General features: G+C 44.2%; 1 protein-coding gene across 1 annotated transcript in view; it reads left to right on the top strand.

Annotated features, from left to right (window-relative positions):
• The window catches only part of yjefn3 (YjeF N-terminal domain containing 3), a 126,992-nt gene that overhangs the window by 84,308 nt on the left and 20,262 nt on the right, over positions 1-22,422 (top strand). Inside the window, exon 2 of the mRNA XM_059990805.1 lies at positions 11,228-11,336. Within this exon, the coding sequence (XP_059846788.1) occupies positions 11,228-11,336 (109 nt within the window). The remainder of the gene's footprint in view (positions 1-11,227; positions 11,337-22,422) is intronic.

The raw sequence follows: 22,422 nt of genomic DNA, 5'->3' as shown, positions 1-22,422 counted from the left end.
AGGAAGATGCGGTCAGACCCACTGTTCCTCTAGCAGGTTGATTGTTGCTCTGGATTCCAGTATCTGCAGTCTCTGAATAAATGCAAGCTGATGTGATTGGTCTGTCTGTGACCTTACTTCATGGCAGCAGAAGTTACATTGACGCCGACAAGTTTGTAAAATATAAGCTGAAAACCAACAGGAATCTCCGCACAGTATTAGACAGCTGCTTTTGATCACCAGTTGTCAAAACTTCTTTTGTTATTTAAGATGAGAGCGTATTGATAGGAATCCTCCACAAAACTCCCTTGCCTCTTACTGTCATTGTCGTCATTTAGCAGAGAGTTGACTCTTTTCAGAATGAGTAATTGCTCATCAGGGTGCCTGTGAGATCTTCTCCATCTTCCCTTGTTTGGTCCGTTTCACAGCGTGACCACAGCTAACAGGAAAGTGGTGGGGGTGGTGGCCAATGTAACCTGTACAGAAAATAAAATGCATTAACATCAGAAATAGATAGGAGAGAGCAACAGAGAATAGGAAGGGAAAAACGGAAAGAAAGGAATCAGAGACAAAGTGAGAGAGGGATAAAGAAAAATGAGAAAAGAGAAAAAAAGGAGTGAAAACAAAATCAAGAAAGAATAAGAGATTGACAGACAGAGGGAGACAGAGAGAGGAGAAAGTAAAGTAAAAGAAAGTAAGTGAAAGAAAGTTCATGGTAAAATGTTATAGCAAGTTTCCATAGTTATGAATAAAACTTTAAAGGAAAAAAAACAGTGTAAAACACTTAGTGTTATTTAATATCAGTAACACTTTAATTTAAAATTCTATGCTGTTAAGAATTTTAACCATGGTGCCATTGCCTCTCATCTGCTCCATTGGGGTGATACATCTTTTTATTGTCTGATGGGCTTCCCCATATTCAGCACTTGTCACTAGGATTCCCTTATGGACATCTTATTGAGCAGGCCACCAAGTTGACCTTCCAGCAGCATTTGACATCAGGGTGTCTGTGCATCTCTGGGAGCAGCCTGCAGATAGATCAGATGGTCTTGGGGTGAACTGAGACAAGGACACTTGCCACTTTCTCCACAGCCTCTTAGCAAAGTCATAAATATTTCCAAAAATGGTCTCAATTTCATTAAGCTCTAATCCATCTTCAGAGACTTTGGTGGACCTCAATTGTAAGCCAAGGTGGGTGGGACATCCATAGGTCTCTCCCTCCTGAATGTGTGCATCTGTTCAATGTTAATGAGGGAAAACTGTGGGTAATTCCTGTCTAGTGCTCATCTTCAACACTACGGCTAGGTTGATCCCAGTAAGGAGAGGGTGGGTGCAGAGGCTGACCACAATATCTTCCCCCCCTTGTTCTTCCTAATGTTTCCACTGAACCTTTCCCCTCTTTTTTGGTCACTTTTTCTGAGTAATTGTGGAGTAAAAGCTGAGTCTGCTCATGGTCACTGGAAGGAATTCTCTCACAGCATCTTGAAACATGAGCCTTGCCCACCAGCTCTTCATCTCCTGCAATACTGACTGGATACTGCACTGCCAAACACCGCCCATCAGAGTTGTTGTCATACCCTAGGAGATCCATGACCTGCAGAGCAGAGCATTGGGGGGGGGGGCAATACAACACTTGGATTCTTCTCACCTCTTTTGGAAGATGAGCTGAGGCCATCAGTTCGATCATTGTGATGTTCTGCTCAGCACACTGAGCTTGTGGACCCCTGGTGCAGCCCCAAAGACCTCAAGACCAACAACCCTCCGTGGAAGGATGTTCTCAGGTCTTGTGAGTTCTGGATCGAGTTGGAGGAATCCCTCACTGATGTCACCATACTAGCAGAAATATAACATAGCAAAAATTAGAAGGAAGTTAGAGAATTGGTAAGCTTTTAAAAAAACAACAAAAGGCAACAAAAAGAAACCATAAGGTGAGAAAAGATGAAATATGAAGCTGGCCAATAATACTAAAGAATACAAAAAATGCCTTCGAATGTACAAAGAGTAACAGAGAAGCGAGAGTTGATATTGGACTGCTGCAAAATGATGCCAAAGAGGTAGTAATGGGGGGGGGGGGTAACGAAATGGCAGATGAGCTTTAGAAGTTTTTTATGTCAGTCTTCATTGTGAAAGACACTAGCAGTATGCCAGAAATTCGAGAGCGTCTGGAGACAGAAGTGAGTGCAGCTGTTATTGCTAAGGAGAAGGTGCTTGGGAAGCTGAAAGGTCTGAAAGTAGCTAAATCATTTGGACCAGATGGACTACATCTTAGGGTTCCAAAAGAGGCATTAGTAATGATCTCCAAGAATCATTAGATTCTAGAATGGTTCCGGAGGACTGGAAAATTGCAAATGTCTCTCCACTCTTTAAGAAGGGAGGGAGACAGAAGAAAGGAAATTACACTGTAGACCAGTAAGCCTGACTTCAGCGGTTGGGAAGATGTTGGAGCCCATTATTAAGGATGTTTCGGGATACTTGGAGGTGCATGATAAAGTAGATCAAAGTCAGCATGGTTCCCTTAAGGGGAAATCTTACTTGACAGAACTGTTGGGATTCTTTGATGAAATAACAGACAGTTTAGACAAAGGAGAGTCAGTGGATGTTGTTTACTTGCATTTTCAGAAGGCCCTTGACAAGCTGCTTAACACGATAAGAGCCCATGGATGGATACCAATATGGATAGAGACTGGCCGACTGGCAGGAGGTAAAGAGTCAGGACTTTGCTGGTTGGCTGCCGGTGATTAGTGGTGTTCTGCAGGGGTCGCTGTTGACTTCGTTTCACACTACATGTTAATGATTTGGATGACGGAATTGATGGCTTTGTGGCCAAGTCTGCAGACGATACAAAGATAAGTGGAGGGGCAGGTAGTGTTGAGGAAGCAGCGAGACTCTAAAAGAACTTGGATAGATTAGGAGAATGGGTAAAGAAGTGGCAGATGGAGTATAGCGTAGGGAAGTGCTTAGTCAGGCACTTTGGAAGAGGGAATAAAAGCACAGTCTTTTCAAGCTGACACCAGTAAACAACGTGATCAATGCTGACATCCTGCAGACTGTTCACAAAACTTGTTTACTTCTTCTTCTCTTTCAAATATGATTCTCCCACTAAGCCATGTGCCATTGGAACCTGTGATTTACATTTTGATGGTGAGTTGTTGGGCTGATTGCTTTGCTGTCTCTGAGGGGGTTTGCTGAGGTCTGGAGCAGGGTATGTGGCCTGGCGATGGGCTGCGAGCCCATGATCAACTCTGCCTCTCTCTGATCGAGGCATGGAGCAAGGTTGAAGTTGCCGTGGGTGAGAGTGGAAGATGGGCGGATGTTCGGCTCCACCTGCCTGCGTTTAACCAGTTTTCCTCTCCCCCTCACTAGCTGCTCTTGGAGGAAAGCTCAGGAGTCCTGGGATCCATGTTGCTAGGATTGATGGGTGAGGCTGTGGGCTCATTTTGTGGGATTTTGGGTTTCATGTTGGATGTGTTTCTTGTGCAGGATTCTCCAAAGTCTAACTTGCAGGTTGAGACAGTGGTAAGGAAGGCAAACGATGCTAGTGTTCACTGTTAAGGTACTAGACTGTAAGAGCAAGGAGGTATTGCTGAGGCATTGGTCAGACCAAACTTGGAGTATTGTGAGCATATTCAGGCCCCTTATTCATGTTGGAATTGGAGGGAGTCTGGCGGAAGTCCACGAGAACGATTCCGGGAATGAAAGGGTTAACATATGAGGAGCAGTTTAATGGCTCTGGGCCTGTACTCACTGGAGTTTTAAAGAATGACGGGAGGTCTCATTGAAACCTATTGAATATTGAAAGACCGAGATAGAGTGGCTGTGGAGACCAAGCTGTGGGTGAGTCTAGGACCAGAGGGCACAGCCTGTGAACAGAGGGACGTCCATTTAGGACAGAGATGAATAGGAATTTTGATAGCCAGAACGTGATGAGTCTGTGGAATTCATTGCCATGGATGGCCGTGGAGGCCAAGTTGTTGAGTATATTTAAAGTGGAGGTTGATAGATTATTCAGGGGTTGAAAGGGATAAGTCAGCCATGATGGACTGGCGGAGCATACTCAATAGGCTGGGTGGCCTCATTCTTCTCCTATGTCTTACGGTCTCATGGACTGCCTGCTGCCTGTTCCTGGTAGAAGTACCATCTACTTGCAATGGGCATGTGCGTGTGGTCTGGGCTCCTTCGGAACTGCAGCACAGAAATATGGAACACGATGGAGGAGAGATGACTGTCCACCCCACGCTCAAGGTCTGTATCCATGATGTACAGAATTAGGGGGCTGGGGTCATCAAATCTGTCCCTGCATCATTATCCAGCCACAACTGGCTCATATAGAGTGGCCTCCACCATTTAAAGGAATCACTGACCGTCAGTAATGTCAATGAGGTAATTTATTTTATTTTAGTTTGTATTATTGTGTGCAATTAGTTTCCATATGTTGACGGTGGTGTGAATGACTCACCAAAGACATTTAGAAACGGTGAGAGACATAAGGAACTGAAAATCTGGAGTATCAAAGCCTTTCGAGACTACATGAGCTGTTAGATGCCAGCAAGTTGGTAGGGGGTGGGGCCTTTATCTCACTGCCAGAAGCTTTGCTGTTGCTCACAGACACCTCTGCCTTGCAGACCAATTACAACCACTGGGCCAGCAGGACATGGGGAACTGCTGGGCTTCGAGTGTGGGCATCCCGTAAGGGGTGAATGGAAGGCTTGTTCTGATCCCAGTGTGATCTGGGCCAATCTCTCCATGTCTACTTACTGAACTCTTTTATGCTTCTTTAACACCTTTGGTCAACCAGGGTTTATGCAACATTTTTTTTAAACTTAACTCTTTAAAGTCTCACTAATATTTTGAATTGCCAACTTATGAACAAGTGAGGTAGTTCTCTGGACCAGTTCTATGGATGTTCAGCCAATAGTAGTCATATAAACAATCCCAGGAATTAATTGCAATGAATTCTTTCTCTTTAAGGTTCCATGACACAACGTTCATGTTTAACACATGAAGTAACCATGTGTTTACGGTCCCGTTTGCTGCAATGTATATTGGAGCCAAAGGAACTTTCTTCTTTCATAAGGATGATAAGATCATCTGTCTAGACATCAGATCCCAAGTTTCAGCCAAACTTATCACAAGCTCCAAATTGCTAAAGACTTTTGGTGTGTTTTAATGGTCTGCCTTTAACCATTAGGTTGCTTTATGTAATGAAGGGAGGTCCTTCATCAATCCATGACAGAACAAACTCCCCCAGAACACTGTGGGGACGAGTGGGAAGCGTCTTGTCTCTGGAACAAGAAAATTGTCAGTTCAAACTATTTACTGCCACTAATTAAAGTAGTCGTTAATTAACAAAAACACATCTGGTATTGGAAATAAAGAATATAAAAGAAAGAGAAGCAGGAGTAGACTATTCAGCCCCTAGTTCCTGCTCGACCACTCCATAAGACTAATCTCAGCACTACTTTCCAATATTAACCTTTTATCTTTTTATTCACCTAATATCTATATATATCCATCACCTCCCTATGGTGCTCCTCCCCCTTCCCCTTTTTATCCATAGCCTCTGTCCTCTCCTATCAGATTCTCCCTTCTCCAGCCCTTTATCTCTGACACCAATCAACTTCCCGTCTCTACTTCGCCTCCTCCCCCCTCCCAGTTTCACGTGTCACCTGCCACCTTGTACTTCTTCCTCCCCTCCCCCCACCTTCTTACTCTGACTTCTCCCCTTCCTTTAAAGAGTCTCAGGCCAAAACGTCGACTGTCTACTCTTTTCCATGGATGCTGCCTATCCTGCTGAGTTCCTCCAGCATTTTGTGCTTTGGATTTCCAGCATCTGCAGATTTTCTACTGTTTGTAATATCTACAAATCACTGTCCTCAACATACAAAGGCTAGGGTGGTGGGCTGGAGATATATCCCTACCAAAGGAGGTGTAAGGTTCTCCTTCCCTCCACTGGCCTGCAGTCACCCTTGGGTAAGGTGAAGCTCCGGATCAGGGAGCGGGTGGTGCATGATCGTATGAGCAGCTGGTGCATATCCCAATTCCTGGTTATGCAACCACAGACGCCAGGCAGACAATCTCTGAAGAGTACTGTTAATGGCTAGGGTCACCCATCTTGTGAAGATACTGCCCAGAAGAAAGCAATGACAAACCATTTCTGTATGAAAATTTAGCAAGAACAATCATGGTCATAGGCAAAGAACGCCCACGCCATCCGACAAGGCACACGATGATGTATATGGTGGAGAATTGTTCAGGTTCATTGCCTCTGGGGGAAGAAATTTCTCCTCATTTCAGTCCTGGATGGTTGACCCCTTATTTTGAAACCATGACCCTTGCTTCCAGACATCCCAGCCAGGGAAAACATCAACTTTGCATCTATGCTGTCGAGCACCTTAAGAATGCATACGTTTGAATGAGATTGCCACTCGGAATTCAAAATTAAAATTAAAAACAGAGAATCTTGGCAACGTCAGCAGCCAGGAGGCATCTTTGGTGAGAGAAATAGAGTTCACATTTCAGATTAATGATGTTTCCTCAGAACTAGTTCCAGTATTTTCTGCTTTTATATGATTAATTAACTCACCTTCCTGTGGGTATGCTAGCTTCCTAAGTTACAACAGTGAGCACCTTTCATTGGCTGTAAAATACCCTGGAGTGTCCTGGGGTTGCAAAGTAGCCTCAGAAATACAATTTCTACTTTTCTCCCATGTTATTGCACCACAGGAGGTGCTGGAATGTAAAGAGTAAGGAACTAAACTTGGCATTGGAAAGTAAGAGAGGACCCTTGTTAGGTAGAGGCTAAGGCTGGGGGTTGCTGAGTTGCTCACTCACCTACTCCTGGCACTGAAATGCTATTTATTTTTATTGTACGTCAGCCAGACAGGCCAGCGTTGGAGGCATATCCATTTGGGTTACCCAGAGAAATCGGCAGCAGCACAACATTGCATAGGCAATAACCACAGGATTGACTTCGATGGCATAAGACTACCATGTCGCGCCATTGGCATTTGGAACCTCCTGGTGAAGGAAGCTATTGAAACAGGACTAGAGAATAAGGATTTCAACCAAGACAAAGGTATTATTATAAGAAAGAATTGGAATACGATTCCAAACAAGGTGTGACAGCAGACACCTGATTGGTTGAGGACTAACCAATCAGGAGGGACAGACAATGGGAGTTGTATATATAGACCACTGGACTAGAGATGCCTAGGCATCATCCCTGATGAAAAGTGGCGGAGTTTATCATCAACACATTGGGTAAAATCGATACCTGTACCCAATCTGGAAGCCCGAGGAGAGCTAATGCATCATTTATTTTTCTTATTTTTAATTTAGAGATAGAAAACTGTGACAGGCCCTTCCAGCCCAACAAGCCTGGCTGCCCAAATACATCCAAGTGATCAAGTAATCTAGAAACCCACACAGTCATGGGGAGAACGGAGAACTTACTGTACAAACATCTGATAGACAGCAGCAGGAATTGAACCTGAGTCACTGACACTATAAGGCATTAGATTAACCACTATGCTAGAAAGCCACCCCGTTATCATCAAACCCCTCTCACAAGGAGCACGAGGACTCAGGGCCTGCACTGAAAGTCTCCCTTGTTAAGAATACTAGGATGGCCATTTTTCAAAAAAGAATAGCAAAGACTAATCAAATCATTATTAAAGATTTCACTCATTCAGCTAGCATTTTCTACTTCAAATAGCGGGGTAATTGGTTTTCACTGTAAGTCAGTATTTGCATATTATAGTGTGTTTGCTGGGAAACATGGTGAGTTTGAATCGCTGCTTCCTGAAGTGTTCTCGGCTGACTCTCTGCACCTCCTTCCATACACCATGGTGGACTCATTGACTAAGATTGATTACTGAGATCAGTCAATGACCTCAATATAGCATTGATTAACTACTAGGGTATTGTAAGCTGAACTAAATATTTCTCTGCCTGGCAATTCCAGGCACCTTCAAGCATATTGATTGACTCAGTGTTAATAACTGCAGCTTTCAGTGTAGAGTGCCTTCAATGCAATAAAACATCCATAGAGTTATTGCAGGGCTGTCAGGTCAGGAGAGAAAATATTAGATGGCCAAAAAAATTCCCCAGCTTGAAACTTGGGACACGATGGCCGTTGCTGGGTCAGTTAATGATGGTGCAAAGAAACAGATTTGGAGGGACCTGGTGGATAAACAGGAAGATGCTGCAGATGGAAGGTGTAGCTTGGTTAAGCTCTGTCAAATCTGTATGGATCGCATTGAGCTGGAATGTGACTGGATGAGTGGACGGAGAAAGAGCTGCTTTGCGCTTCTGCGCCAGCTTGTGCTCCGGAACACTTCCAATTTTCTCCATCCCATCAACAAAACAACCTCAAACTTTACAGTCGGGAAAGTGCTCAGAAGCCTTTCCCACGGGAATCTCACTGGATACAGGTAACCAACTATCCCAGCCTGCAGTACAGTCATTCTGTTTGAGATGGACCAACTTTGGTTCATTAGAGCTCAAGTTCTAACCTGTCCACTCTCTCACTGCTTCTGACACTCCCACCCCCACCCTTTTCCACTTCTACTTTCCAGAAACTTCTCTCATCTTCCAAGTTTAGATTTCTTATGCCTCTCCCATGCGCTTCCTTGCCTCACTCCTCCACCTCTTTCCCTTTCATCCCCCTTTCTCATAGCCCAATGTCTCTTTTCACCCAAAATCTCAAATCCTTCCTCTATCTTCCCACTCCATGTCTCTCACCCCCCAACCTGCCCTTTCCCTGTGCTTTCCTCCTTCTATCTCCCCTCATTCCCTTCCTTTGGAGCCATTTCCCTGTGACATCCCTCTCCCATCCTTCCTTTCTCCAAATCTCCCCAGTGTGACACTCCTCCCAAAAGTATGCCACTACTCAATGATTCCTCTTGCTCTTTTTTGATTGCTGGATCATTTTAGCCTGCCCCAGAACCTGTTCCCGTATGATTTTGATTCATACTGCCATGATTACTCCTCATGGAGGTTGCTCGCCGCAGTGTTCTGGAGACTCCTGGGAACTTTCAGTAATAGTCAGCCTGCTCCTCTCCCGGGGATGGTCTGGTCAGGCCTCTGCCTCAGGACTTAGAATTCTCTGCATACTCTTCCTCTGTTCTCCTTCCTCCACGTCCTCGGAAACCAAACTCCAACCCTCTCTCCTTGGGACTCACTTTGTCACCGATGTTATTACTTGCCCTCCCGAGAGCTTCCTCAGTCTTCCTTTAGCTCTCTCTAACTCTCTTCCTTGAAGGCTGTGCCTTGTGCAGTTAATTCTGAACCCAGTCTTAATTAAGCAATCAGGTTAATCGAACTTTTCCCCTGAATATAAAGGCTCATCAGAATTCAGTCTCAGTCATGGAGATCTGGAGCCCACCGTTCACACTGACTGTCATTTTTACTCAGAAGCAGAATCAGGTTTATTATCACCGGCATGTGACGTGAAATTTGTTAACTTAGCAGCAGCAGTTCAATGCAATACATAATGTGGAAGAAAATAATAAAAAAATAAATATATCAATGACAGTATATGTATAATGAATAGATTAAAAATTATTCAGAAACAGAAATAATATATTAAAAAAGTGAGGTAGTGTTCATGGGTTCAACGTCCATTTACAAATCAAATGGCAGAGGGGAAGAAGCTGTTCCTGAATTGCTGAGTGTGTGCCTTCAGGCTTCTGTATCTCCTACCTGATGGTAACAATGTGAAAAGTTCATGCGCTGGGTGCTGGAGACAGCCTTTCTGAGACACCACTCCTTGAAGATGTCCTGGTTACTTTGTAGGCTGGTACCCAAGATGGAGCTGACTAGATTTACAACCTTCTGCAGCTTCTTTCGATCCTGTGCAGTAGCCCCTCCGTACCAGACAGTGATGCAGCCTGTCAGAATGCTCTCCACTGTATATCTATAGAAGTTTGAGTGTATTTGTTAACATACCAAATCTCTTCAAACTCCTAATGAAGTATGGTTGCTGTCTTGCCTTCTTTATAACTGCACCTAACCAACTTCTGATACCCCCAATCCTTCCATCTAACGTATACTGATTTTACCCCTCTCATGTGCTGTAGGGGCTATTTACAGCAGCTATTTAATCTACCAGTCCTCATGTCTTTGATGATGTGGGAGGAAAGTGGAGCACCCAGGGGAAAATACATACTATTTATTAAAAATTACTTTAAGTTACACATTCCACATTTAGACAGAGACGTAAAGATTTTTACTCCTCACGTATGTGAAGGATGTAAGTAATAAAATCAATTCAGTTCAGTCAAAGGGAAAATGGGCAAACTCCAGATATTATAGATCAGGGTTGAAGCTGGATCTCTGCACTGTGAGGCAGTGGCTCTACTGGGTGAGTCATTGTGTTGACTATCACAGGTATTCACCTTGCCTGAACTCCTCGGTTCACATCCAGACCATGATTCTATTATTCTCACTATCCATAGCCTCATTCCTACCTGTACCTGGAATTTCCTCCATACCTTCAACCTTTAAATATCTGTAGCCTTCGAACTCCGTTTCTATGATCATCTGCAAATCAAATGGTCTCAATATTAGTGACTGTACCTCCCAGACAGCCCCTCTTACAGTGTAACAGTGCAGATATTATAGAATGAGTGCAGCGGAGATTTACGAGGATGTTGCCTGGATTGGAGGGTATGCCTTATGAGAATAGTTTGAGTGAACTTGGCTTTTTCTCCATGGAGGAACGGAGGATGAGAAGTGACATAGAGGTGTATAAGATGATGAGAGACATTGATCATGTGGATAGCCAGGGGTTTTTTCCCAGGGCTGAAATAGCTAACACGAGGGGGCATAGTTTTAAGGTGCTTGGAAATAGGTGCCAAGGTGGTGTCAGTGGTAAGTTTCTCATGAAGAGTGGTGGGTGTGTGGAATGTACCACCAGTGACGATGGTGGAGGTGGATACAATAGGGTCTTTTAAGAGACTCTTAGATAGATACATGGAGCTTAGAGAAATGGAGGGCTATGCGGTAGGGAAACTCTAGACAGTTTCTGGAGTAGGTTACATAGTCAGCACAATGTTGTGGGCTGAAGGGCCTGTAATTGCTGTGGATTTCTATGTTCTAATCCCTCAGAGGTGTAGTGGGAAGGTTGACGTGGTGTATGGGTTCATCCTTCTGGAATGGGTGTTGAATCCATGAATGATTCAGGATGCTGCCCCTGAGCACCAGGCCTTGTGTTCTGACTACTTCCTCCTGCTTGTGTACCCTGCAGCAAAGAAGAGGCGAAGGAATTGGAGAAGGAGCTTTATGAGGAATATCGATTCGGGCAGCAGCAGCTGATCGAGATTGCGGGCTACAGCTGCGCCATGGCTATCACAAAGGTAGGCCGTGACCCTGAAACCCCCACCCCTTCCAGTTGTCCCGATCGGCAGAAGGACCGGCCTCCGGCCCAATCCTCAATCCTCAATCCTCTGGCGCTGGGGGCTCTGAGCGAGGACTCTGCTCATCCCTGCCACTGGCTCACAGCACCGGGAGAAGAGGCCTGTGTTGGCATGGCAACAAACTCGGATAATCTGCACCATTGTCACAGCTGCCTACAGATGTTGCTCAGGCATATCTGTGAACAGCCAGGTGCCTTCTGTTGCTCCACTGTCTACTTGGATTTTGAAGAAAAATGGCAATTTATTGCTTCTTACATTTTAAGGAATGAAATGTTATGAGCACAGATCTTATAATCTGCAGCAGTGAGTTAAAAAAAATTAACCCTTACTCTTCCATAAAGATATACTATTCACTTTTCTCAGTATTAGAATCATATCTATTATGACAACACGTCATGAAATTTGCTGTTTTGTGGCAGCAAAGGATATTTTTTAAATTACTGTGTCATCTAAATAAATAATAGACAACAAAACAAATTAATTAATGAATAGATAGATAGAGTGAAAGATGAATGACACGGGAGCATTCTTGGGTTCGTGGACCGTTTAGAAATCTGCTGGCAGAGTCACAGAACATTACAGCACTGAAACAGGCCCTTTGGCCCATCTAGTCTGTGCTAAACTGTTAATCTGCCTCGTCCCATTGATCTGCATCCGAGCCATAACCTTCCATATCCCTCCCATCCATGTATCTATTCAAATTTCTCTTAAATGTTGAAATCCGACCCACATCACCACTCGTGTTGGCAGCTTGTTCCACGCTGTCAGCACCCTCTGAGTGAAGAGGTTCCTCCTCATGTTCCCCTTAAACATTTCCCCCCTCGCCCTGAACCCAGGTTGTTTAGTTCCAGTCCCACCCAACCTCAGTGGAAAAAGCCTGTTTGAATTTACCCTCTCTCACAGTTTTGTATACAAGAAGGCAAGGAGCTGTTCCTAAACTGTTGAGTGGGCGTCTTCAGGCTCCTGAAACTCCTTTCTGATGGTAGTAATGAGAAAAGTGCACGTCACGGGTGGTGAGGGTCTTAGTGATGGATGATGCCTTTTGATGGTGTTTCAGTGGTGGGGAGGCTTGTGACCCTGATGGGGCTGGCCAAGTCTACAACTCCCTAGAGCCTCTTTCGATCCTGGGCATTGGAGACACTACACCAGGTGGTGATGCAGCCAGTCAGAATTTTCTCCTGGGTACATCAGTAGAAATTTGCCAGAGTCTTTGGTGACAAACCAAATCTCCTCAAACTCCTAATGAAGTATAGCTGCTGGCATTACTTATTGTCTGATACTGGCTTGTAATCTTGATTTATGCACCCGAGTTTACATTCTGCATCTAACATGGTGGAATTCAAGTACTCTGAGCCCGTGGACCAAGCATTTAATTACAAGCAACCACAGAGCAATAATATTTATGAAACCCCTTTCTACTGGGCGACTCTGGAAATGCAGCTTGTTAGCTCCTCGTTAACAGCCTCCTGATTCCGTTGCAAGAAACTCACCTTTCTCAGACTTCATATGTCTAGGGTGTATATGACTTTGGTCCTTCCAAGTCTGTCAGATTGGGATGTCTCTGCCCAACCAGACCCTGGTTTGTATGAATGCTGTGTGATTTATTGCCCCCAGCAAGTAGTAACAGATCATACATTGCATACCATTAATCAATCAGTAGAAGGCAGATTACTATCTAAATGGAGTCAAGTTAGGAAAAGGGGAAGTACAATGAGATCTAGGATGTTCTTGTACATCAGTCACTGAAAGCAAGCATGCAGGTACAGCAGGCAGTGAAGAAAGCTAATGGCATGCTGGCCTTTATAACAAGAGGAATTGAATATAGGAGTAAAGAGGTCCTTCTGCAGCTGTACAGGGCCCTGGTGAGACCCCACCTGGAGTATTGTGTGCAGTTTTGGTCTCCATATTTGAGGAAGGACATTCTTGCTATTGAGGGAGTGCAGCGTAGGTTCACAAGGTTAAATCCCGGAATGGCGGGACTGTCATATGTTGAAAGATTGGAGTGACTGGGCTTGTATACACTGGAATTTAGAAGGATGAGAGGGGATCTGATTGAAACATATAAGATTATTAAGGGATTGGACACACTGGAGGCAGGAAGCATGTTCCCGCTGATGGGTGAGTTCAGAACTAGAGGCCACAGTTTAAGAATAAGGGGTAGGCCATTTAGAACAGAGATGCAGAAAAACTTTTTCACCCAGAGAGTGGTGGATATGTGGAATGCTCTGCCCCAGAAGGCAGTGGAGGCCAAGTCTCCGGATGCATTCAAGAGAGAGTTAGATAGAGCTCTTATAGATAGCGGGGTCAAGGGATATGGGGAGAGGGCAGGAACGGGGTACTGATTGTGTATGATCAGCCATGATCACAGTGAATGGCGGTGCTGGCTAGAAGGGCCGAATGACCTACTCCTGCACCTACTGTCTATTGTCTATTTAAGAATGTTAACTTAAGCAAACAGTTAGAAAGGAAAGAAAGAGAAATCCAAAAAGGGCCCATTATACTTAAACAGTCACATGTGCACGGTGGAGCTCGAATCTTGAACTTGTCTGTAACTCATGAGCTGAGCCCTTGGCCTGCATGAAAGCACACCCTACCTTCTGAAGGTCACTCAAAATCCACGTTGAACAAACAGGATCCCCCACGGGAGTATTGGTCCCTCCCCCTTGAAGCAATTCATCTGCACAAAGCACCTTGTGCAACAGGGACGGCCTCCTCAGTCATCTTCCCTCCTGTCTTCTCCCATCTCCCACCAACAAACCTCTCTGCCCAGCATTCTCTGAAACCTTCTCCAATTCTACCATCCTGATTGGCCAACACCACGCTCCTATGCTGAACACCAAAGCCTCTCATCTCAGCTCAAGCTCGAACACGCTGAAAGCAGGACAGACTGCTCTTACAGAACTTCTAAAATGAAATACCTACAGCTTAGCAGTCAAAATCTTAACCAGGGCTTTACATCTATAACACAATTAGTTTTAATGAAGTAAAAAAAAAGCTCCACTGATTTAAAAGTGGGTAGCACTAGCTAAAGTGATACAATTGCATTATCAGTGTATATAATGTGACTGTATATTGATAGTCATGTGGTAATGCTTATATTACCTATACCAGGGGTCGGCAACGTTTACCACTAAAAGAGCCAATATGGACCCATTTCCCACAGAAAAGAAAACACTGGGAGCCACAAAATGAAATAACACTGCATACAACGGGGTTTTTTTTTTGCCTTTACGCTATGTATAAACAAACTATAATGTGTTGCATTTTTGAAATTGATGAACTCCTGCAGAGAAAACGAAATTACATTTCTGCATGCAACAAAAACATTTTGAACTCCAAAAAAAAGACGTTGGGTTGAAGGTTACTACATAGTTAGCCTACCTTGGATCGAAGAATTAAAAGAATGCGCGCACTGGCGGGTGTCAGGCATTGGCAGTGGTGATGTATATTAATAGCGATAAAAAACACTTTGTAGCGGTGTAGCGCTACACGCAGCGCTAAAATAAAGACTGCAGTCAAAGGTAACTTTATTCGAACTAAACAGCCTTGCTTTAAAGCCTCCCTCAACCCGTCCCCGTGGGCGTGGATGCTCCAAAAGACACTTACTCACAAACCCCCGTAGGCTATCACCCTTAGCCGGAACGGTGGCTAATTGTGAGCCGGTTCGGATGTGCCAGGAAACGGTGTCTCCGCAAAGTTTTCATATTGTACAAGATCACCATAATCTTCAAATTTCGAATTACATTTCAAAAGCTAACAAACCACGGGGAGCCGCATCACAGAGATCAAAGAGCCGCAGGTTGCTGACCTCTGACCTATACCATACCAATAACCTATGTACATAGTGATACAGTGTATTGCCAGTAAATGGTGTTGATGTGTAGATCCACCCAATAGTGAATATGGGTTTATCATATAGCATAGTGATTTAGTTACTTTATTATTCATTTTTGTGGACATCCCTGGAAGACTAGCATTGAATTGCCTTTGAGAACGTAATGGTGAGCCATCTTCTTAAATCCCTGCAATGTTTCTCCTTCAGGTGGTGTTATGGAGGGAATTCTGGGACTTAGATCCTGTGCTGATGAAGGAATGATGGGTAACTTCCTTGGTAGACAATGTAGCCGGGTGGAGGGGCAGGTAGTGCGGAGGAAGCAGCAAGTCTGCAGAAGGACTTAGATTGGGAGAATGGGCAAAGAAGTTGTGGATGGAATAGTGTTGGAAAGTGTATGGTCATGTATTTTGGTTGAAGGAATAAAGGGGTAGACTACTTTCAAAAAGGGGAGAAACTTCACAAATCGGAGGCCAAGATCGACTTTATCCATCATATATATTTACATATATTAGGAAATTGCCATGGTGTATTGGTGCTACATGCAACACAAAACAACGACAAACAACTGTTATGTAGATTAAAGAATGATATAAAATCAAAATCAGAAATACAGATATGGAGTAAAATGTGCAACATGGCTTGGGAGTCTTCATGCAGGATTCCTTAAATTTAATTTGCAGGATGAGTCAGTGGTGAGGAAGGCAAATGTGATGTTAGCTTTCATCTTGAAGGGACTAGAATATAAAAGCAAGGATGCGACGCTGAGGCTCTATATGGGCATTGGTGAAAACTCATCTTGGAATATTGAGAGCAGTTTTGGGCCCCTTATCTAAGAGGATGTGCTGACATTGGAGAGATACCAAAGGAGGTTCACGAGACTGCTCCCAGGAATGAAAGGGTTAACACATGAAGCATGTTTGATGTCTCTGGGTGTGTACTCGTTGGAGTTTAGAAAGATGAAGGGGAGACTTCGATGAAGCCTATCAAATATTGAAAGAGCTAGATAGAATGGACTTGGAGAGGATGTTTCCACTAGTGGGAGCATCTAGGACTAGTGGACACAACCTCAGAATACAAGGAAGTCCCTTTAGAACAGAAATGAGGGTGGTGATGGCTGAGGAGGCCATCATTGGGTATACTTACAGTGGACAGGTTCTTGATTAGTAAAGACATCAAAGGTTATGGGGAGAAGGCTGGGGAAGGGGTGGAAAAGGATAATAAATCAGCTATGACTGAATGGCAGAGCAGACTCGAAGGACCGAATGGTCTAATTCTGTTTCTGAATCTTTTGGTCTTGTGGTCAATCTGGATAGCGCCTGGTTTCATGGAATGATAGAGCACAGATGGAGAGAATCTACCTATCAATGTATGCCTTTGAAAGATCTCCAACTGGTTGCAAGCATCTCACCCATCACCTGTCAAATATTGTCGGAAATATGTACATCCACAACATTAGGTTTTCTCTTTAAAGGATCTGACCTTTGTTCTTAAACTTGCAATGGAATGGAAACATCACCTTTGCTCTTGTTAAGTAGCCGGAGCTATTTCCTTCAATGTTTTTCCCATTATACCAATCAAGACAATTGGCTGTCTGAGCTTCAAGAAGGAATTTAACCCAAATTGTTCATCTGGTTCTTGCCTTATGTTTAATGAGCTGCAAAATATTTCAACTATGGCTCCCACTATTACAGCCTTTGTTTCTTTGATTATTTTTGGATGAATTCCACCTTGTCCTATTGCCATCTGAGTATTCCTATTATTTTAGTGACCATTTTATGAATTTCTTGTCTCACTTTGCTACCTACACTGCTGAGTTGCCAACTCTGACTGTGGCCATCACCTCAGCCACACCGATGTAGACGCTGCTGCCAGTGGCGGTCACCACAGCTGCACTTGTTGGTGCCCAAGACCTCAGCCTGGCCTTGTTAAAGAGTACTGTAGTGATGTGCTTATGCAATTAGACCAGCAATCCAAGGCCTGGCGTAATGACCTGGAGGCGCGAGCTCAAATCCCACAACAGCAGCTTGGGAATCCAATCAGATGAAAAACTAGTCTCAGTAATTCTGACCATGAAATAAACCATCGAGTTATTGGTAAGAATCCCATTTGATTCACTAATAGTGTTTAAGAGAAAAAATGTTCTGCCCAGAACCACGCTGACTTCACTGCTGACTGATATAGGTAGGCGATCAGTTGGTTCAGGGCTAACTAGATGCCGTCCATTTCCTGTGAGGTTGGTGAGTTACAATCAGAATCAAAGTCTTGCATTCCTGTTGCACCCATCACAACTTCAGGATGTTCCAAGGAGCTTCACAGCCAACAAACCAATTTGGAAGTGTGGTCAAGTGGCAGTTATCCAATTTTCACACAGCGGGACCCCACAAGTAGAAAAGTGACTAGAAAATGTACGTAAATTATGAGGATAGATTACTTACCAAGATAATGGGGAGAACTCCCTGTCCCTGCCCACATGGTACCATAGCAACTTCTGCAATGTGGGTCCCCTGAAAGACCCACATTGAGACTCCCCTGAAAGCTAGCCCCTCCCAATAGACCTTTGAGAGTGAGCCAGAGCCTTTTGCCCATCTACTGCATAATCCTAGCCCCTGACGTGGGAAAGTGGTTCATGGGAAAATGTGTAGGTAGCAGGATACTGATAGGATTGGGATCACAAACACGAGAAAATCTGCAGATGCTGGAAATCTGAGCAACACACACAGAATGCTGGAGGAACTCAACAAGCCAGGCAGCATCTGAAATGAGTAAGCGGTCGACATTTTGGGATGAGACCCTTCAATCAGGACTGGAAAAAAAGATGAGAAGCCAGAGTAAGGAGGAGAGGGGAGGGGAGGAAGAAATACAAGGTGGTAGGTGGTGAGTGAAACCGGGAGTTGGGGATGGGTGCAGAAAAGAGCTGGGAAAAGATAAAAGGCTGGAGAAGGGGATATCTGATAGGAGAGGATAGAGGCCACAGAAGAAAGGGAAGGGGGAGAAGCACCGGAGGGAGGTGATGGGCAGGTAAGGAGAAGGTGAGAGGGAAGTGGGAATAGGGAATGGTGAAGGTGGGGAGCAATTACAGGAAGTTTGAGAAATCAATGTTCATGCTTTTAGGATGAAGGCTACCCAGAAGGAATACAAGGTGTTGCTCCGCCAACCTAGGTGTGGCCTCATCACAGTTGAGGAAGAGGCCATAGATTGACATGTTGGAATGGGAATAGGAAGAAGAATTGAAATGGGTGGCTACTGGGAGATCCCGCTTTTTCTGGTGGACAGAGTGAAGGTGCTCAGTGTAGTTGTCTCCCAATCTGCTTTGGGTCTAGAATCAAGCCAGCTTTACACTGCACTGAAACTATTTGTTCTGGTCTATAATATTATACCCACTGGAGCAGTGGCAGTGTCCTCAATCACAAGCCCAAAGGTGGGCACTTGAAGCCCCAAAATACATGGCTATGAGTTTAGTGAGGATATCCAGAGAAAGGCAGGAGAAAGACCCATGGTTAATTATAACCAGCAAGATGTAACTGAGCTGGCCAGGCTTTAATATAAAGGCTACTGGACCAAGAGGCGAGAAGAGAAAGATCCCGTGTCCAGGGGAAAGAAGCTGATTCTTTTCCATTTGGGTTGTCTTAACTGGGGGAAATGGACTGGGGAGGTTGGGGTGAGCATGTGGGGTGGAGCTGGAAGTGTTGAGGGGAAATGGAATGGGGGGGCTGGAGTGTGGGCTTGGAGGGAAAGTGATGGGTTGGAAGAGAAGGGGTGGGGTGATTGGTTTGGGAGGGAGGTTTGTGGGAGAACTTTGGCAAGTCATTAGGAAGGGAAATGATCTGGTGCTTGAGAAGGAAGTGGAGGGCTTGTGAAAGAATAGAGTCGGGCTGGTTGGTAGCTTAGGAGAGAAGTAGCTGGGGGGTAGAGGCAACACACACAAAGTGCTGGAGGAACTCAGCAGGCCAGGCAGCATCTCTGGAAAAAAGTACAGTCGACGTTTTGGGCCCTGACCCCCCATCAGGACGGCACTTTTTTTCTCCAGTTCTGATGAAGATTCTCAGCCTGAAATGTTGAATGTACTCTTTTCTGCATCTGCAAATTTTCTCTTGTTTGGAAGATAGGGATAATGAAATGGGGACAATTGGGGAATAAAAGTTTTTGATAAGGTGCCTTATAAAAGACTTATCCATAAGATAAAGATGCATAGAGTTGGGGGTGATGTATTAGCATGGATAGAGGATTGATTAACTAATAGAGAGTTGGGGTACATGGATGTTCTTCTGGATGGCAATCAGTGGGGAGCGATGTGCAGCAGGAGTCGTGCTGGGCCCGCAACTGTTCACGATATGCACTAACGCTCTGGAAGAGGGGACCGAGTGTAATGTATCTAAACTTGCTGATGATATTAAATTGAGTGGAAAACCAAATTGTGCAGAAGATAAAGAGAGTCTTCAGAGAGATATAGATAGGTTGAGTGAGTGGGCAAGGGTCTGGCAGATGGAGTACAACATTGGTAAATGCAAGTTTATCCACTTTGGAAGGAAAAATGAAGGAGCAGATAATTATTTAAGTGGTAAAAAATTGCAGCATGCTGCTGAGCAGAGGGACTTGGGAGTGCTTGTGCATGAATCGCAAAAGGTTGGTTTAGAGTTGCAGTAGGTTATCAAGAAGGCAAATGAAATATTGGCCTTCATTGCTAGAGGGATTGAATTTAAGAGCAGGGAGGTTATGCTGCAACTAGTTTGGGTACTGGTGAGGCCACACCTGGAGTACTGTGTGCAGTTCTGGTCTCCATACTTGAGGAAAGATATACTGGCTTTGGAGGCAGTGCAGAGGAGGTTCACCAGGTTGATTCCAAAGATGATGGGGTTAGACTATGAGGAGAGATTGAGTCGCCCGGGACTGTGCCTGCTGGAATTCAAAAGAATGAGAGGAGATCTTATAGAAACATAAAATTGTGAAAGGGATAGCTAAGATAGAGGCAGGAAAATTGTTTCCACTGGTAGGTGAGATTAGAACTAGGGGACATAGCCTCAAGATTCAGGGGAGTAGATTAAGGATGGAGATGAGGAGGAACTGCTTTTCCCAGAGAGTGGTGAATCTGTGGAATTCTCTGCCCAATGAAGCAGTGGAGGCTACCTCAGTAAATATATTTAAGACAAAGTTGGATAGGTTTTTGCATAGGAGGTGAACTAAAGGTTATGGGGGAAAGGCAGATGGGTGGAGATGAGTCCATGGCCAGATCTGCCATGATCTTATTGAATGGCAGAGCAGGCTCGACGGGCCAGATGATCTCCTCCTGCTCCTAGTTCTTATGTTCTTATGTAAAAGTGGTGGTATTGGCAGCAAAAAAAAAAAATGGGAGCTAGAGGTGGGTTTAGGAGGAAAGGGAAGAGGCCAAAATTGCAAGAAATTTAAAGCATTCAATATCTTACAATGGAGAGAAAGAGTGAAGAAAGAGTGGTCCAGCATGTGGGGGAAAGTCTAAAGTTTAGTACCAGCTCTCTCCACACAGATGGTGAAGGGAGTTTAAAATTCTTTTGATAAATAGCAGTTGTTTCAGATCAATAGTGAACTTTAAGTCCATGCCTTTGATTATACTGCTAAGATAGCCTGTCTTATGATGTTGATTAAGACATAAAGAGTACCAGACATAGCTGAAGTCTCCACTTTAAGCCAATGCTCCAAAATACAAGAACCAAAATATGTTAATTTACATGGCAGCTCTTCTGAGAGCGAGCATTCTCTCAGGACTATATAATAGCTAATGAGACCCAATCCCATTATGTAGTCCCAAGCAACTAAACGTGAACCAAACAGTTATAACCAATTAAGATTAAGAGGCCACAGTCCTGGTCTTCCTTAGGACTGGGATAATGCCGTACTGAGCAGCTGAGAGTCTGTACTTCATGGGTTGTAGGGTAGAGTTACAGTGACTAACTGATCCCACCTTCAATCTTCAAACCCCTAGGTCCTTCTCTGCCTTCACCTCCTGTTGATGTTCTCCAGTGTGTGCTGAGAGTTTAGCCTGTGCATTTGCGATACATTTTCTGTAAAATAGGAAAATGTTAATGCAGACAGGGACTTGCAAGTTGCACAAAGTTGGTCCTTTTCATCGTGGGCTCCTCTGTGCTCCTGATGAATACCCTCAGCGAGGAACAGAAGCTTGCAATGGATGTCCTTTATTGTGTAACTCCTGACTGTGTGGTGATCCAGGATACTCAGTGGAGTCCTGTGATAGACCACAGGCAATACTGACTGTAGGAATTGTACACATTGACTGTGGACTCCTACAGGTAGCACGAAATGATGAACAGTGATTAAGATAGCTCTAAACATACACCAGGAAAGTGTAGGCCAGTGAGTCTGATATCAACAGTGGGAAAGTAGTTGGAAGGTATTTTAAGGGACTGGATATGTAAGTATTTAGATAGGCATAGACTGATTAAGGATAGTCAGCATGGCTTTGTGCGTGGTAGGTCAGGTCTAACCAACCTTATGGAGTTTTTCAAAGACTTTCCCAGGAAAGTGGATAAAGGAAAGGCAGTAGATGTTGTTGACATGGACCTTAGCAAGGCATTTGACAAGGTCCCAGATGGGAGGTTGGTCAAGTAGGTTCAGTCACTTGGCATTCAAGATGAGGTAGTAAATTGGATTAGACATCGGCTTTGTGGGAGAAGCCAGAGAGTGGTTGACTCTCTGACTGGAGACCTGTGACTAGTGGAGTGCCGTAAAGATCAGTGCTGGGTCCTTTGTTGTTTGTCATCACTATCAAAGATCTGGATGATAATGTGGTTAACTAGATCTGCAAATTTGTGGATGACACCAAGATTGGGGGTGTAGTGGGCAGTGAGGAGGATTATCAAAGCTCGCAGCAGGATCTGCATCAGCTGGAGAATTGGCTGAAAAATGGCAGATGGAATTTAATGCAGACAGGGGCAAAGTGTTGCACTTAGAAAGGGCCAACCAGAGTAGGTCTTGCACAGTGAACAGTAGGGCACTGAGGAGTGTGGTAGAAAAAGAACTGGAATAGAGGTCCATAATTCATTGAAAGTGGTGTCAGAAGTATAAACCCCATTTTCAGAAAAGTTGGGATATTTTCCAAAATGCAATAAAAACAAAAATCTGTGATATGTTAATTCACATGAACCTTTATCTAACTGACAAAAGTACAAAGAAAAGATTTTCAATAGTTTTACTGACCAA

Source organism: Hypanus sabinus, chromosome 16 (assembly GCF_030144855.1).
Source record: "Hypanus sabinus isolate sHypSab1 chromosome 16, sHypSab1.hap1, whole genome shotgun sequence".
Classification (NCBI taxonomy): Eukaryota; Metazoa; Chordata; class Chondrichthyes; order Myliobatiformes; family Dasyatidae; genus Hypanus; species Hypanus sabinus.
The sequence above is the reverse complement of the archived record's forward strand: the minus strand, read 5'-3'. Positions and strand labels throughout refer to the sequence as shown.